At 39.4% G+C, this 17,797-nt stretch overlaps 1 protein-coding gene across 1 annotated transcript; it reads right to left on the reverse strand.

Moving 5' to 3' along the window:
- Positions 1-1,564: 1,564 nt before the first annotated feature.
- LOC103905245 (arg8-vasotocin receptor) lies at positions 1,565-3,916 on the reverse strand. Its single transcript, XM_009286843.2, has 2 exons — positions 2,852-3,916; positions 1,565-1,764 (listed from the first exon to the last, which is right to left on the reverse strand). Exons 1-2 carry the CDS (start codon positions 3,762-3,764, stop codon positions 1,565-1,567), a joined length of 1,113 nt encoding a protein of 370 aa, XP_009285118.1. The 5' UTR covers positions 3,765-3,916.
- Positions 3,917-17,797: the final 13,881 nt, after the last annotated feature.

A 17,797-nucleotide genomic window follows, 5' to 3' on the forward strand; every position in this document is an offset into this window, starting at 1 on the left:
AAAGAGAGGGGAAAAAAAACAGCAAGAAAAATGTATCAATTTCAATTATAATTAAGAGACTTCTTACAGACTCTTCCCATTCCTGTGTGGCTCTGGTACTATCTTCATCCACCTTCTTCCTCTTCCTACTGGCCGGAGACCTGTTCTTCTTGCCAGCTGGACTGGGACACTAGCTTTTCCCATCATAAAGAACAGCAATATTGGTTCGTACCCCTATCTGGTCTAACTATACAAGGAATAGAAATTATAGAATATTCAGTCATATCAGCACACATTAACCTGAAGCGTAAGTATTCATTCTACAGCAGTACTTCTCACAATTCAAGCAGTATTTAGTTTAAATTAGTATTTCTTTGAGTACAATTTAGACTATTAAAAAAAACCCCCAGTTTTATAGCTTTTCCATTGAAATGTGAGATTGCTAGCACTCATAAAAATGAAATGTGAACAGCACTGATGAAACACTGTATAATGCAGGCAGATGATATGCAAGTATCACCAAGAATCTCTGTGAATGCAGCTCTACTCTCACCTGAAAGAGCCTTGCTGATATTCCTTCCATACCCCTCTGACTAGATTGCAGACACTGAAAGGGGAATAAATAGCTACCTGCATAAAACACCCACAAACTAGCAAGCAAATGGCATTCTGAGATAAAGATATGCAGATTTATTTTTACCACAAAGGGGAAATAATTGAATTTGAGCTTGAAGGGGTTCTAAGCACACTCTGTCAATAAATTGCATGCCAGAAAAAATAGGTCTGAATAGCAAATGAAAGTTTACATTCCTAGCACCCATTTCTATTTAAAGTATGTATACATGTGTGTATGTGTGTGGAGTTTCATTTAACTGCCTGCACATCAGGGAATGTATGGAAGACCAGATCCCATGGTGTGAAGCCACAAACCTGGACTGCTACTATGCTGCTGACCTCCTGCAATCCACAATGGCGTTTGAAACTCAGGTAGGTGTTCAGTGTCACAAGGACACTGAATTCTTTTTTTGAAAGATGCTATTAAGCTGCTAGGCATTTTATAAAAGTATATAAGGAGTTAATTTAAAACAGGTATTAATAATAGCTGGCAATGGATTTTTCTTTCTGCTGCCTTCTCAAGATTTGCCAAACTGTCCCCCAATCACACCAGAATGATGAACAATTCATGGTTCAATTTGAACACATATTCAAGTCTAATTATGTCAGATTCCTTTCCAATTATGTTTCAATTTGTTGGACCAGTTAGTTGTAAAATTTTACTACTTAGAAATCCAGAATCACAGAAAACAAAATACTTTAGGACACAAAATATCTAAGATACTTTTATGTATCTTTGTCAGTCTTTACAAGAATTCATTCTGATAACACAGTGGTGATGGAAGTACTGAGTCAGGCTTGCACAACACAGAAACTTCCTGTATATGCTGCAGAACTGCAGAGGAATATATTTCTATAACAAAAGACACTTTTCCAGCTTCATTATCCACAAAACAAGGGACGGTGGTAAAATATCGATACGTCTTGCGAACATAGCAAATGTAACAAAACTACAAAAAGCATTCAACATTTATGCAGAAGTACTGTTTTCCTCAGGGTCCCTGTCTACGAGATGAATGCTCCCCGTGATCACCGATTCCTCTCGAGCCGAGGTGTTCTCCAGCTGCTTATTTGTGCAATATGGAATGTGGCCACAAAAATACATGTAAATCCATGGGTTGGTGCAACTATTTAAATTGCCAAGGAGCATGATAATGGTGAATGCCGAACCTAGAACGAAATAGTTAAAGCAATAACAGAGTAAATAAAGCGCTCATACAAATAAGTAACATTTTCACAGTCTGCTGCTTTCTGGTGTACCTGTTCATATATTAAAGTTAATCTAACAGTAGGAAATTCCCATTTATTCCATGCAATTTGTAATTGTTGAAAGTATGAAGCACACTGTATTGTATGCATTTCAGAGTTAAATAGATCCATATAGCTCTTTTTTGATGTAACTGCATTACCTTTAAAAGCAATTGCAAACCTGCTATACAGATATGGATAAATACAGACATAGCTATTGATATAAATATATGTGCAGTAAGACTCAAATTTACACTGAAGGAAAGAATTCTTAAAACAAAGATCAGAAGTTTTTTTTCATCAGACAGAGCTATTATCTTTTTTTTCTCCTTTGGTTTATATCTTTGAGTTTAGAATAGGTGAACTTAAATAAAGTCACATACAGAGTCTGCCCTTCACAAAGAGGCAACAGTGTAAGTTTGACAAGATTAATCTTGTTTACAACATAGTGTTCTTTGATCTCTCTCTCAGGCTTGTTTTTTTTGCTTTATAAACAGCTGTTTCACAACTTTTAATTGTTTCATAGTGTAATACAGAGATTTCATCAATATGATTTCAATATTCCAATAAAAAATCAGATGTCTTATAACACCACTGTTCTATCCAGTAAATATGAAATCTTTATTTTATTACTTTGGATAGTTAATTACTCCTTTTCACCTCAAGAACCCAAAATACTGCTGCTATAATATCTAAAACCTCTAAAAGTCTGAACCCTTGCCAGAGCAGATGATGCTTTTCCCTGTGCTGTTTATTAATCTTTGAATCATTAATCACTCAAAACATACGCATACACACAAAATACACACTTATATGATGTTTTGATCACAGAACACATGAAGTTCTCTGTACCTAATTAAATAGTAGATAATCAATCCAGGATTCTCTTTTTAATCGTACTCAGATGATCACATGTAACTCTTACACAAAAGCAAAGTGCAAATATAAAGCAATATAGCAATGTGCTAGCCTGCTATGAAGTTATGAATGAGGATGGAGAGTACCTTACCTTCGGTCACGACACTGGGGAACCACACAGACCACAGCTGTGCAATGAAGAAAGGTGACCAACAGAGAACATACGCAACAACTGTCACCACTGTCATTTTTACAGTCTTGATCATAGCCTTTGAAATACAGTTCACACTGCTTGCTCGGGATGGCAGGACTTGCTTCTGATTTGTTACTTCATATTCATTCTGTTTTTTCACACATATATTTCTTTTGATTATTTTGCAAATCTTAACCTGGCACGTGATAAGGATGGCTGAGGGAATGAAGAATATAACTACAAAAATCCATGTCACATATGCCCTTGGGCCCCATGGCTGAATAAATTCACCCCAACATTCAAAGATACCAGGAGATATTTCAGTCTTAGAAAAGATAAATACCTGTGGTAGGCTAAAAATCAGTGATATAGACCAGCTGGTGCAAATGGGGATGTTCCACAGAGCTCTCTTCTTTTGGAAAGTGACCATAGGGTAGCAAACTGCTTGATATCTGTCCACTGTCATGACCACTATCATATAAGTAGAGGCAAACATGCCCAGCAATTGTAGATACTTGATAATTCTGCACAAGAAATCTGGCCCTATGAAAACGTCTGTAATATCCCATATGAGTTGAGGCAGCACTTGAAAAAAGGCTACCACTAAGTCAGCGATGCTGAGGTGAAGCATGAATACATACATCCTAGAGAGCTTCTTTCTTCTTCGCCACAGCACCAGTATGAGAATAAAATTGCCCACAGACGCTGTCAGAAATATGACCCCCAGTACAGCAATCTCTACTTGAGCTAATTGCTCATCTCTTTCTGGTCTTCCAACAGGATCTGACTGATTTGTCAAACTCAGGAATCTGTGAGGAGGACTCTCGGTCTGATGTGTGTTATCCTGCATAGGAAATGAAAAATTCTTCATAGTGCACAGAAGCTACTTACAGTAGCTGCTACTTGCGACTCAGGTTGACAGCTGTGAAGTACTGGCTAGCAAACACACCAGCCCGGGTTCAGGTTTCGGTATATCTTCAAGCAAATCTCCTCCTGCTTGTGTGAACTAAAGCAGTGGGACCTGGATCTTGATAAAATTCCGTCTCTTGCTGGCGTGCAAAAAGGCTTTATATAGGCTCCCAGCAGAGCCTTATGTAACTGCAGAGCCCTCGGGTAGGCTGCAGGGACCGCAGCCCATGGCAGACCGAGCCACACAATTGGGGGAAATATATAAATAAAAGGCAAACTTCAGAGGCTCAACGTAATTCAATTACTCACTTCAGTCAAAGCCCGAACTCATAAATAGCTGCGGCCAAAATCATACTTAAATGATCTTACTCGGGAGAGTTCTTGCAAATATTTTTTTACGCAAACCAGAAGTGCATGCTTCAGCTGAAGCGGGAGAAATGTGTATATGTAGATGGAAAGTTGGGCCCCTGAGCTCAGGCGCATCGTAACTGCAATTCTCTAGGCTCCTGGAGTACAACCACATCCTAAATGAAGCAGAGACAAAGAAATGCATTTTTCCATAGCTTTTTTTTTTCCCTTCTGTTTTCTGGAGTCACCGGATTCTGAAAAAAAAAAAGAAAAAGATTTTAACTGCCCTAAAAATAATCTTTTTATTTCAAGATGGGGTCAAGACTTAGAGGTTTTTTCTCAGCAAAATGAAAAATAACACATGTGAAATAAATTACTTTTAACGGGACTGTGAGTCTATACTGAGAATAATAGAAAAATAAGTGAAAATTCAGTGGGAAATCAAACTGAGGAAAGGGTCTTTACAATGTGACAATTTCCAAACGTCTCTATTCTACTATAGTGCTAAAGGCTGGGAGGTAATTTTTCAGTACCTAATCCTTTTTATTTTTGTGGAGTAAGTTGTATTATGACCACAAGAATTTCATTGTTCTTCAATCTTCCAGTATGACTTTTGCATATTGTTAGTGGCAGATAAGAAGAGCAATTTTGATATAATTTTATTTTTTTCTCACTCAGTCTGCCCTCTTAATCACAAAAGATGGATTTAATAAAATTAATTAATTTAACATGAAAGGTACTGTATATATTTGATATATTTGTATGCCATCTTGTCTGAAGCTAGAGCACTCATATCCTTTTGGTTACAGTCAGAAGACTGGTAATTTGAAGTCTTTTGAATAACTGCCCTAAAAATAATCTTTTTATTTCAAGATGGGGTCAAGACTTAGAGGTTTTTTCTCAGCAAAATGAAAAATAACACATGTGAAATAAATTACTTTTAACGGGACTGTGAGTCTACTGAGAATTTAATAGAAAAATAAGTGAAAATTCAGTGGGAAATCAAACTGAGGAAAGGGTCTTTACAATGAAACAATTTCCAAACTTTTCTAGAAACAATTTCCAAACGTCTCTATTCTACTATAGTGCTAAAGGCTGGGAGGTAATTTTTCAGTACCTAATCCTTTTTATTTTTGTGGAGTAAGTTGTATTATGACCACAAGAATTTCATTGTTCTTCAATCTTCCAGTATGACTTTTGCATATTGTTAGTGGCAGATAAGAAGAGCAATTTTGATATAATTTTATTTTTTTCTCACTCAGTCTGCCCTCTTAATCACAAAAGATGGATTTAATAAAATTAATTAATTTAACATGAAAGGTACTGTATATATTTGATATATTTGTATGCCATCTTGTCTGAAGCTAGAGCACTCATATCCTTTTGGTTACAGTCAGAAGACTGGTAATTTGAAGTCTTTTGAAGAGGAAACCTATAAGGTTAAAAGTATGTCCATGCTGCATGTATAGTACATAATACTGCACCTACACTGATTAATCACTGTGATCACGACTATGTTATAAAACCAGCTGAGGAATCTCACAAACAGACTACCATCTCTTTGGCACTAAGTGTTTTCATGTATCAACAGACAAGGGAAGAGCAAAAATCATAAACAGGATGCTGAGAGACACTACAACGCTTTATAAAAACATCTTTTCTCTCCCTCTTTCCCCCTTCCATCCCACCACAGGACTGATGTTCATATCTCAAGCAAAGGTAAGACTACGAGAACAGACAACAGACAAGCTGAACAACCTCAGGAAATGTTGCCACCGACAGCAGCTATACATATCCATAATCCAGATTTGGCTGAACACTGCTGCAGCTGCCTGAGTCTACAACAGCTTTTCTCTATGACCATATTGTAAAGAGTATGAATCACAACAACTTAATCTAATATACCTGATAATTTTTTTCCTAAATGGAAGCCTATTTGTAGGAAACTTGGATTCCTGAGGTTGTTTCCTTTTAGTTTTGCCCCAGTTTGGAATCTATCCCAATTAGTGGGAAACAGCATGGCAAGACTGTAAGGGAACAAATGGTTTTGCCCTTACCCTCGCCCTCCCTTCACCCAGCAACTTCCAGAAGAATAACTGAATTGGCCACAGACCACGAGTCCCTGGTGATTCTGCTGATGGCAAACACTGCGCTGCAAAGCAGGCTGGCTGACCACCCTCACTCCATGAGTTAAGAGAAAGCCAGGTGGGATCTTTATTCTTCTAGCAGGATACTTGGTAGCCATCTACATCTAGGCAGAGCTAGGACTAAGTGGGTTGAAACAGGAACATGCTGAACAGAAAACTAAGCCCAGGGTCAGACATGGAAGATAAATTTACATTTCGTGATCTGAAAGATGATCAAGGAATTATATGTAAAAAGACGAGAATATGCAACACAAGTCACTTCTGGGATACTATTGGAAGACTAACCAGAATATAGTACCAGAAGCATATATTTGTATGATTTTCACAATGCATAATGTATGGGTAGACGTATTTCTGGCAAATGTGTTTTATCACCTACACCTAGAATAGTTCAACAAGATCCCTGGGAACAGGCAACTCTTCCTAGGCATACACACGTACACAGCACACACTCTCTGGGCAGCAGACATGCTATAATAGGTGTCAGACCCAGCATGTGGACATAGATTGAAGGGCAAGCACGCTGTGCAACAAGTAGCCTTTGCCATGTTTATAAAAAGGGAGGTGGCCCTCCTTGTACAAGTTGCCCTAGTGATGTAAGACTCTACTCCATCTTGCATATAATCAGTTCAATATAGGTTAATGGTTTCATAGTTTTATAATTGTGCCCTTCCCATCTTTTTCATCCATGCTAGCAGACATTCAGGATAATGTTATATTGAAATTGAATCCACTCTGGGAATATAACTTTCTGAGAAAATAAAAACAGGATAACAGATGAAAATATTTAAGTAGTCTTAGCTGTTCTTTTACTCCAATAATGTCCTTCTCCTGTTGCCCAGCTTTGCTCCATTCCAAACCATATCTGTCCAAGTTAAGCTCTTTTCTTAAATAATTTACTTTCAGTAGTGTGGGAAGGCACATTTTAATTAACTTCTGCTGAATTTCTCAGTGTGGGCTCTCATCATAGTTTGTTGGTTATCATCATCTCATAGTTTGTTGGTTAGCTAGTAGGGAGGGATTCAGCTCACGGATTAAGACTTAAGTTCAGGTGTCTGCTTAGAATTACAGAATCACACAGCTGCTCAAAACAGGGACAAAACTGAATTCAGGCCAGTTTACTTAGAGTTTGTCCAGTCAGGTCTTGAAAACCTCCAAAAGCAGAGACCCCACAACCTCCCTGGGTAACCAGTTAAAAATGCTTAATTGTTTTCATTGTGGAAAAGTTTCCTTATGTGCCACTAGACCCTCCCATGATTCTGACCACTGTCTCTCGTTCTTCTGCCGTGACATCAGTAAGAGCCTGGCTTGGACCTCTTCCCAGCCTCTCTGTAGGTACCAGGGGGCACTGTTAGGCCCCCTGAAGCCATCTCTCCTCCAGGTTGAACAAGCCGTATTGGGAGCCTTGCGGAAGATGTTGTATTTGAGGAGTTAGTGGTCTTGAATAGGACATGTCTGCTCTACTGGGCCTTGTACTTAAAGCCTGTGCTGTGTGCTGGTGAATGGTATGACAGAGATGACATCCCAGCCTGTCAGGAGAAGATATATGACTCTTTGCTACAGAAAATAAAAGGCTCCACGGCATGGGAGGGAGGAGGAACCCCTCCACAGACGGCATCTGTGCAGCGTGCCGGGGTCAGATCCATCTGGTGTCTGTCCGATGCTGCACAAAAGTCGGCTTCCCAGCATCAGAAGGAACCTAAGATTTCCTCACTATCTATATTCCTGGTTTTATCCTATCTTACGGAAACAGCTATTTTACCACACCTTTTATTGTTGCACCCTCCTGGTGCAAAGCACAAGCCCAGCTCACTCAGCCTCCCCCAACAGGTTACGTCTTCCAGCCCTCCGATCATCTTCACGGCCCTATGCTGAGCTCACTCAAGCTCATCACAGCCTTCCCGGGCAGGGGCTCCACAGCCGGAGGCAGTATTACAGACGTGGTATAACAAGTGCTGAGTAGAGGGGAATAACCACTTCCCTCTTCCTACAGATTCGTGTGAGCTGTGTGTCCCAAATTCTATCATATCCAAAGGAAATCAAGGCTTCAGTTCAGTGCCTAAATGTAGGTACTGAGTACTGTTTGAGTTGCCCTAGGGTATACTGAGATGGCCCAAGACTCATTTAGCATAGGTTTTATCCTATCGTTGTGTTAGGATTGTGGAACAATTTAACTTTCTAAAATCTTTCCATGTAGTTTCCTCAGTGTATTATTTTTTAAATATATCTTGGAAGATGAGATATTGCCTAGTTTGTTGTTATTGTTGCCATTTGCAAAATTCCAACATTATCCAAATAATAATTCCTTCAACCTTCCTCTGGCATTTGATACTTTAAATCTGTGGCACAGTCAAGTAATCCATTTGAATTTACTGAGGCTATACAAGATGTAAATCGGGTAAGCATTTTTTTCTGTACCTGTAGCTGGGTAATTCTTTCAAGTCACTTTGTTGTTCAAGGAGGTATTTTCAAAGCTAGGATTTAGGCAAATCTCAGCTGCAATTTCTCCTGTGGCAACAATAGTGACTATACTAGCCTAAGTACCTTAATCATAGAATCACAGAATCGTAGAAATATTTGTTGGAAGGGACATCTTGAGGTCTTCCTCCAGAGCGTAACTGCCTATTGAAGTGGGACTATCACCATCACTAGATCAGGTCAGACAAAGCTTTGTCCAGCCGGGTCTTGAAATCCTTCAAGTATGGAAATTCCACCTCTCTGGGCAGCCTGTTCCAGTGCTCTTGGTGAAGAATTACTCCCTAATGCTCCTTCAGAACCTCCCACAGTGGCCATTGTCCCCTATTAGATCACCTGCCACCACTGAGAAGAATTTGGTTCCATTAACTCCATAGCTGCCCTTAAAGTACTTACAGGTCAGTATTAGATTACTCCTTAACCAAATCTTTGCCAGACTAAACAATCTTTGTCTTCCAAAACCTGCATGAATTACAGTGCATTGCAGATGCTTTTTGCCAAGCCAGGCAAGGAATATATGCTGAAGCAGAAATACGTGCATTTTAGTGTTACCCCCCCCCCCAACTTCTAAAAACCAGCAACTGTTTCATCTCATGACAGACATTATTTATTAAATACCATTTGTGAAGATAATAGGTTTGCACTCTTTTACTTTGGAATGCATAAACAAGTTCTAAAGAGTTCCTATTTAAGAAAAGATCAAGTGGAAAATACTGATGTCTGCTTTTGATGTAAGAAACCCAGGTCTGCCTCTTTTCTCTGTGAGATTCTGTAGATCTGAAGAGCTAGTAGATTATTGCTACTGCACTTGTCAAGTCATGAAAACTGATTAATTAAGAAAAGCAAATTTTTGCATGGTCAGCTATGTCTCTAGAGGATTTTAGAGAAATCAAAAATTATTTCCTTAGTGCTGATGTGATTCTATTTCTTTTCAAACATTAAAATTTAAAGCCAGCTACCATAGACCTTATAGGGTGGAAAGGACCAGAGTGTGCAGTAAAAGATTCAGTTATCAAGAAGACGGTAGAAACATTTACCTCTTAATATATTTTTATATAAAACATTTACTTAGTAAAATATTTTAGGGTAGATGAAAAGAGTTAACATAGTATTGCATTGGAATTGCTCTAGTGATAGAGAATACCTCTGAGGAGATGTATTAAGTAATGTAAATACATACCAGTAGCATGAAATGTAACAAGAACTCCTTTTGGAAGTAGTACAATGGCTAGCAAATGGATTCTTTCATGTAGGAGATTAGTGAAAGTTACACGAGTACTGTTCAAGTATTTAGCCTGTAGCACGGAGGCATTTACAACAAGATAGATTCATATTTTTCAGTATTAAAATATTGCTTATTTCCATAATGTGGTGGATAAACTACTTCACTCTAAATCATCTTTACTGGACTAAAATTATGTACACCTTTTTGCTGCTGTACTGGCACAACCTCCTACAGTTCTGGTTTCTTAAAAAAAAAAATCCCACTGCTAATTCAATAGTTATATTAACACACAAGGTTCTTTGGACCAGGTTTAATGATTCACTCCAACCCTATATAGTTAGAAAGTTACTAGAGAGGGTCTATGGAACTAAAGCAGCCTCAAATGCAACAGCTAAAGCCAATGTGCCAACAAAAGCTAGAGAAAAATGTATCGCAGACAGTATTGCAGACAGCATACATACAACCATGCAATGCAGGCAGCTATAATGCTGTTGTCACAACACAAGAAGACACAAAATGATGAATAGTGTCAATAACTCCGTTCCTCGGAAAGAGTTAAGCTTTAATTTGGACAAAAACCCTTTTGGGCAGGAAGGAGACCTTTTAGGGAAGCCAAAAGACTATTAGAAAATGTCAGGACAACCCAAAATCTCATCAATTTCCAGTCCAGATGCACTATAAACTACCCTTAACTTTTCAAATTAACATTCTAATGAACACAGGACAATGTTCTGTCCTGCTAACCCTGATTATTATACACACCCTCTTAGTTGTGCACATGCCTATCTTTTGTGTGTCTGTGTGTGTGTATGTATGTGCAAAAGCTGCTCCCCTACGCGCACGTGCGCGCTCACACACACACACGAGACCTGGATGCCTTTCACGTTCTGTGAAGCTATGTTCACTTCCCAGATGAGCAGGTTAACTGTGTATTTAAAGGAAGAGGAAGTTAGTTTAGTAAGATTAAAAGCTACATAACAACTAATCCAGCTTTATAACCTTAAAATGTAGTACTGCAATGCATAAAACTACTATAATTACTGTTAAGCAATATTTTGGAACAAGACTCTCCTAAATTAAGTGCATCCTTCAGCAGGAATTAGCCACAGGCATTAAAGCCAGAGAAAAAACAATGGGTATGGGCCCCCTGTGACTCGTAACTCGACATGACACAGGTACTCATCATAAAACAGTACCACTAACTACGTACATTACTACGTGCCTCTTTTTAATCCCTAAGGAGATTATGTCTGAAAGAATAACTTTTTAACCTGTTTCAGTAAAAGCTTTATTATTCACCAGTGCTGACCTCATTCTTTGGACATGTTTCTGATTTCAGAGACGTTACTGACAGCAGCGACGGAGAGTCCCACTCAGCCCAAAGCCTGAAACTGGTTTGCTTAATTCATATACTTGAATGATGGTGGTTGAATTATCTTCCACAGCTTGTAAATCATTCTCTAAATAATGCCTTTTTCCCATTGCTGCTGTAAAATATTGTGCAACTTTAATAAATAGTGTTTACCTGTACAATACTGAGCTTTTACTGGTACTTCTACAACTTTCATCAGGCTACTTTAAGTTGAGATAGAAATAAATCATTATAAATCAGGTACGTAGGCTTCTGCCAAAAAGTATCTTTTTCATTTGCAGCATTCCAGACAGTCTGGATTCCCTATTAGGACACTAAATGGCCTGCCAGCTCACCTGCCACCAGGGCCGGGGAAAACAACTGACAGATAAGGAGCCTCAGCGAGGCTGGTCAGAGCAAACAAAAATGGAGAAATAACGTGTAACTTCAGGAGAAGGAACTATGATGGACTGTTTTTGAAGAAGAATGACAAAGTACTTTTTACACAGATGAGAAGTCATAAACAGAGTTTTTTAATAAAGGGAAAAATGCTAAGATGGAACCTAGTATAATACCTCAAGGTCTGGTGCAAAGGTTAGACTTATTTCAACGTTTTAATTAAAAGACAAAGTAAATAGCAATGACTCAGTTTCTCTGACGATACTGAATAAGCAATTGCAAACAATGAGGACAGTGAATTAATTCCAGTGGACCTAAAGAGACTGTGCGTTTTGACCTCCTTCCATTCATGCCAAGAACTTTGGCACTTGCACAATCATACTCTCAACCAGACGCTGCAGTAACAAAACCCACATCTATCAGTCCTTGAGTGCTGAACGGCAACAGAATGACTATTAAAGTAATCACAGGGGGCTGAAAAGGAATTGTAATATAACCTCTAGTATGCGTCTGGATTTCAGAGTCTAAGTAATCAACTGCATTATTCATAATTGGTATATTATTTTTTGATTAGTACACTCGTGTTTTTAGCAGCTAGATTTCTAGAATGCACAAAAGCGCTGATCAAGGCCAAAGACCATTGACTATGAGCTGCGGAGGCATAGGAAATCAAGGCTAGCTGCGTAGAGGACTTCAGGTACCAATTCCCTGAGCAGAATCCAGAACCCTGATTTAGGGATCCAAACTCCTTTACATTGTGTGGGAAGCAGGAAACTGCTTGGACTTAGCAAAGCAGGAAAATGAACAGAGGGGGGCGTAGCTAAATCCCAGATCCAGTTTCTAATCTATAGTCTTAACTCCAAAAGAGAGCCAGGTGCCTTTACCGATTCAAAATGCAGAGCCTGTAACTCTAAAGGCACCTCACAACCATTCCTTCAAGGAACAGGCTGGGACTTGTCCAGTTCTTTCAAACGGGGTGACAAAATGGAGATCCCTGGGCAGGGAGAGGAGGAACAGCAGGAACAGGAAGGAAGAGGAACAGAGAGAAAGTCTATTGACAATATCTAGTATAACACTATTCTGAATAGAGTATTTGCCCAGGTGATGAAAGAAAATAGGCTCAGTGCTATTTTCAGCCTGAGGAGGTTTAAATACACATTTCTGATTCCCTAAGAGAATATCCTGTTCGCCAATTTATTGGCAAGGCAGAATGGAAAATGCTTTCTCCTCTTGTTGAAACTAGGTGACTATGCAGAAAAGAATGGAAGATTCATGGAACCAAGAAGAAACCCTGGAAAAAGGGACATAATGTTGTATCCTTGTGACTAAAGCACTCCCACGGGAAGGGGAATGCCACAGTCTGGTGTTTGCTCCTATATATGCATTTTATACCAAAAGCTATTGCATAACTAGAATAATCTGAAGAACCAAGACCAGAAGCTATGACCATCCTTATAGATGACTTCCTAACCATGAGGCAGAAAATCATATTTACTTTTGCACTTACCCTTCTGTTCCAGCACACTTACTTTTCTCATTTGGAACAACCCCAACAGGAAAGACACCATGGGAATAACTTGGGTCATTCTGATTATAGTTCATAAGGCTGCCCACACTGCCCAATGAGGCGCTGAAGGTAGCCAGGCTGGCTTGGAGTCTGTGCAGCCGCAGCAGCAGCACAGAGAGGGAAAGATCAGGTGGGATTCAGTGCAACATGTTACTGTTCTAGTACTGTATATGCACATCACGGTTTAATAGCAATGAAGTCTGTGCTGGTTATCAGTCCCATAAATGCACTACACATCTATACATAACAGGCAATGCAAAGCAGGTTTTTGTACAGCAATCCCAGACCATCTTGTTAACTAACATGCACCTTGTGCGTGCACAAAGAGCAACCGCCTCGTCCACGGTGCAGACAGTAGCTCAAACCCTGCAAGCAGGCACATTAGTGTGGTGCTACAGATAGGTGAACTCACATTTTAACGTGTGATTCAGTGTGGAGGTACCCTTGGGGACTCTGACCCTCCTGCTACACTTCTTTTGGAAGATGTATGTGGGAGAGGAATGGGGTAACAACCCAAAATATTCACTGGCTGCTAAGTGAACTGATTACATAATATTTAGTACAACAATTTGTAATATTCTATGCAAATGAGTTGCCTCCTTAGCAAACGCGTTACTTCCATATTATTTTCTAAGATTCAATGACAATGAGGAGCAAAGCAGCCTAATTACTTTAGATAACTGATGTAAGACAAAGATACTAAGCAGTTGCAATGTAAGTCTTATATTGCCTGCTTTTTGGATTTATGGAAGGCAATTTCACAACCATGCGACTACCTGGCAAGGACAGTTTTTTCTGAAAGTTTTTCTTCCATTTGAGTTCTTTAAGCCTTTCTAAGGCTTCAAGAATTTTTAGTTCCTCTTTGACAAGAGCAAAATATTAAAGGGAAATAATGGAGATAACAAAGCAATAAGAAAATAATGTAGAAATGTTTCACTTGATTATTTGCAGTATTTGTGCCAAAAAACGCAGCCAAATGAAAGGCTGCAGAAAGCATTCATGCTATCATAAGCATGATATTTTGTGTCTGTGTCCAATGGTCTTCATTCTTATTATTTCGAGAACTTTCAGTGAATGTTCATTCAAGCTGCAAATTAATTTTTCAATATTCTATCTCTGAAAACAAGGAAATGTTTTCCCATTTTTGTCTGCCATCTAGTGTTAAGAGGCAGAATACCTGTGTTCTGCATTTACAAAGCTTAAAATACTTGGGAGCACTACACAGCTTCTGCCTATGTCATGCCATGTTGATGAAAATAGGAAACAGCATTTTCCCTGAGGCTTAATTGAAGATGTTAGATTTAAGTAATTATCTCAGACATCATCATTAGCAGAACACTACCCTACCAACGTATGTTAATTTGTCATAGTGCATTCAAATACTTGGGGTATTTTTAAGTTGTTTGAGTCTCTTAGGTGACAGCGCTGTGTTTCCAGGATACCATCCATAACCAATATGGCAAGTAAAAAAAAAAAGCAACCCTGCCTGTCTATACTGAAATGTTATATATACTTATAATACCTTTGTATCAAATGTATAGTGAAAGTATATGCAAAAATATTTTCTCAGAATTAATATCTCACCCCTGGAAGTTGTTCTATTCAGGTTTAATTCATCTAAGCTGAAGTCACGGAACAAAAAAGAGTAAGATTTAATTTTGTAGGGAGTTCCAGAATTACTTAATTTCAGTGTATTTGTGCCACCTTTTATAGTGAAGGAGACTGTAAGAAAATAGAAAACTTTCATATTTCATAGATTGGGAGAGAGAACCCTAGAAAGACAAATTTTGGAACTATTACTTCTGGTAAATATCCAATTTTTATCAAACTGCCTCATAATGCATTATGACTTTCTCCCCAAGTAGCAGCCCAAGACAAACATACAAATGGGAATGTTAGAAATAATTAAGGACGTTTAAAAGTATAGCATACATATAAATGAACACAGTTAACTCACTTGTAGTATGGACATCACAATACTTTGGCTAAATATGACAAAAATCACGTACACCGGAGAAGAACTCTCTTTCATTAAAGTAGGAAGATTTACCACAATTTTTGAGCTGTAACTTGATTTACAAAAGTTTGCATCTTACCTACAAAAACATGTATGAACATGTATGTTGAGAAAATATTTTGAAAGCCTTTGATTTTTTAAATTAAGTTACAGGGATAGCACTCATTAAAATCAAACTACTTTCAGTGTTGTCCTAAACTGGAAACTACCATGTTTTAAGGGACCGCCCTGACAGAGCTTGAGTGCTGGGTATGCAACCTAATAGAGATCAGCAAACACCCCATTAATAATCACAATAAATTCTTGTTTGAGATTTCCCATGGAAAGTATTGAAACAAAAGTATTTTTAAAAGAGTTAATGTACTTCCTATTAAAATATATCTCAAAATGTGATAAATGGGATCATTTCCATACTATGTGAAAACTACTGTAATTGGAGTAAGCCACCCTCTGAATACCGCAGGTGGATTCATCTCTTACCTAAAAAGTAAGTGTTTAGTCAAATGGGATGAATCAACTCACCTCTGACTATTAAGAGAGTTTAAAAAATTAGCTTAGTTGAGTGTCTATCTTTTAAATAAATAAATTTGAGATAATTTCTTCTTAATGTCATGACCACAGTAAAAAGAAGGCTAAATTGGCAAAATGTGGATGCAGAATTTGTGCTTGGGGATACATAAATTTATCTTTTTTCATCCAGTGATTTTAGTTCTTTTGGAGAGTTGAGTGGTTGTTTTGAGAAGCTGATGACTCATGGGGCTCTGAACATGTCACATCAGACAGGCCCGTTCATCCTCGGGGAGAGCTGTGTGGCAAGAATGCGTGGGTTTGCGATTAGACCTGAAATGTGAAATCCCTGAATCCTTTCCTTAGCAAAGGTATGAATCAACATACCAGTTGTACATATCCCAGTGGTGAGACGGATGCCTAAGCAGGCACAGAAGAGAATTTTACAATGAGATTATGGGAGAAAGTGTGACTGTTTAGGAGAGAGCTATGTGCAGATAAAAGGGATCAGCTGCCACCTACCTCCAATGCCTTATTTGCCAGTCAAAGAGAGGCAGGATGTGCGCTCGCAGCATGAGGCTTCACGTGGCCAAACTTCCTTCTTACTGAAGTTGTAGGTCTTGTTTTGCCTAACCCTTTGTTGTCATAAGAATGCAAGTTAGCCTGTTTAAAGCCAGCTCAGGCTGTGGCTTCAGATGGGCCACTGCTTCTTAAGCCATCTTATGAGATCCAATTCAGTTCACCACACTGGCAAGCAAAAAAGAGTCCTGGGGCTTGCACAAGGGCAGACACAGGTGGGGAAGCTGCTTAAGCTAACACCGCTACCGCAGTCTAAAACATATCAGTACCATGTTGCTCTCATAACAGTAAGTGGCCTTTACCTAAAGCAACTCATAAAACAACGGGCAGTAAAACCTCCCTGCTTAGCTACATCTGGCACTTGGTGCAGACGCCACCACTGTTTCAGCTATTTGGTTTAAAAATTAACTTAGCCATATATAATGAAAACCCACAACAAATTAAAGAATAGCACACAAGTCTTAAAAGCAGTTGCCAGGAGTAAACCATCACTAGATAATACAACCAGATGTGTAGTCATCGACAGGCAAGGCAGGCAGAGCATACCTGCAGAACAGGCCACTGTAATCCAGAAAGCAGCAACTCTGAAAGCATTTAGGAGGGAACAGATGAGCACCTGGGTGTGAACCACCACTGTCCTGTGCCAAAAGGATCCTAGGTAGTACACGGTTCATGAGCTATTTGTGGCCACTGAGTACTTCACTGAGAAAGTGATACTGCAATACAGCCTTTAAGTCTTGCCTTGAAACTCTTTTAAGAGTGCAAAAATTTGATTGTATTGGGTTTACGTGACAAGGTTTTGGTAGCAGAGGGGCTGCAGGGGTGGCTTCTGTGAGAAGAGAGCAGAAGCTGTCCCCATATGGGCCAGAGCCAATGCCAGCTGGCTCCAAGATGGTCCCGCCGCTGGCCAAAGCCGAGCCCAGGTGCGACATTGGTAGTGCCCCTGTGATATGCCCCCATAGGGCCAGAGCCAATGCCAGCTGGCTCCAAGATGGTCCCGCCGCTGGCCAAAGCCGAGTACTTCACTGAGAAAGTGATACTGCAATACAGCCTTTAAGTCTTGCCTTGAAACTCTTTTAAGAGTGCAAAAATTTGATTGTATTGGGTTTACGTGACAAGGTTTTGGTAGCAGAGGGGCTGCAGGGGTGGCTTCTGTGAGAAGAGAGCAGAAGCTGTCCCCATATGGGCCAGAGCCAATGCCAGCTGGCTCCAAGATGGTCCCGCCGCTGGCCAAAGCCGAGCCCAGGTGCGACATTGGTAGTGCCCCTGTGATAACGTATCTAAGAAAGGGTAAAAACTGCTGCGCAACAGCAGCTGGGAGAGAGGAGTGAGAATATGTGAGAGAAACAACTCTGCAGACACCAAGGTCAGTGAAGAAGG

Source organism: Aptenodytes forsteri, unplaced genomic scaffold (assembly GCF_000699145.1).
Source record: "Aptenodytes forsteri isolate BGI_AS27 unplaced genomic scaffold, ASM69914v1 Scaffold166, whole genome shotgun sequence".
Lineage (NCBI taxonomy): Eukaryota > Metazoa > Chordata > Aves > Sphenisciformes > Spheniscidae > Aptenodytes > Aptenodytes forsteri.

Excerpts from the sequence above, each read along its gene's own strand:
- LOC103905245 (XM_009286843.2), bottom strand. The coding sequence starts at position 3,764 with ATGAAGAATTTTTCATTTCCTATGCAGGATAACACACATCAGACCGAG. Across the intron at positions 1,765-2,851 it reads CCCCAGTGTCGTGACCGAAG|GTTCGGCATTCACCATTATC; the intron begins GTAAGGTACTCT and ends ATTTCGTTCTAG.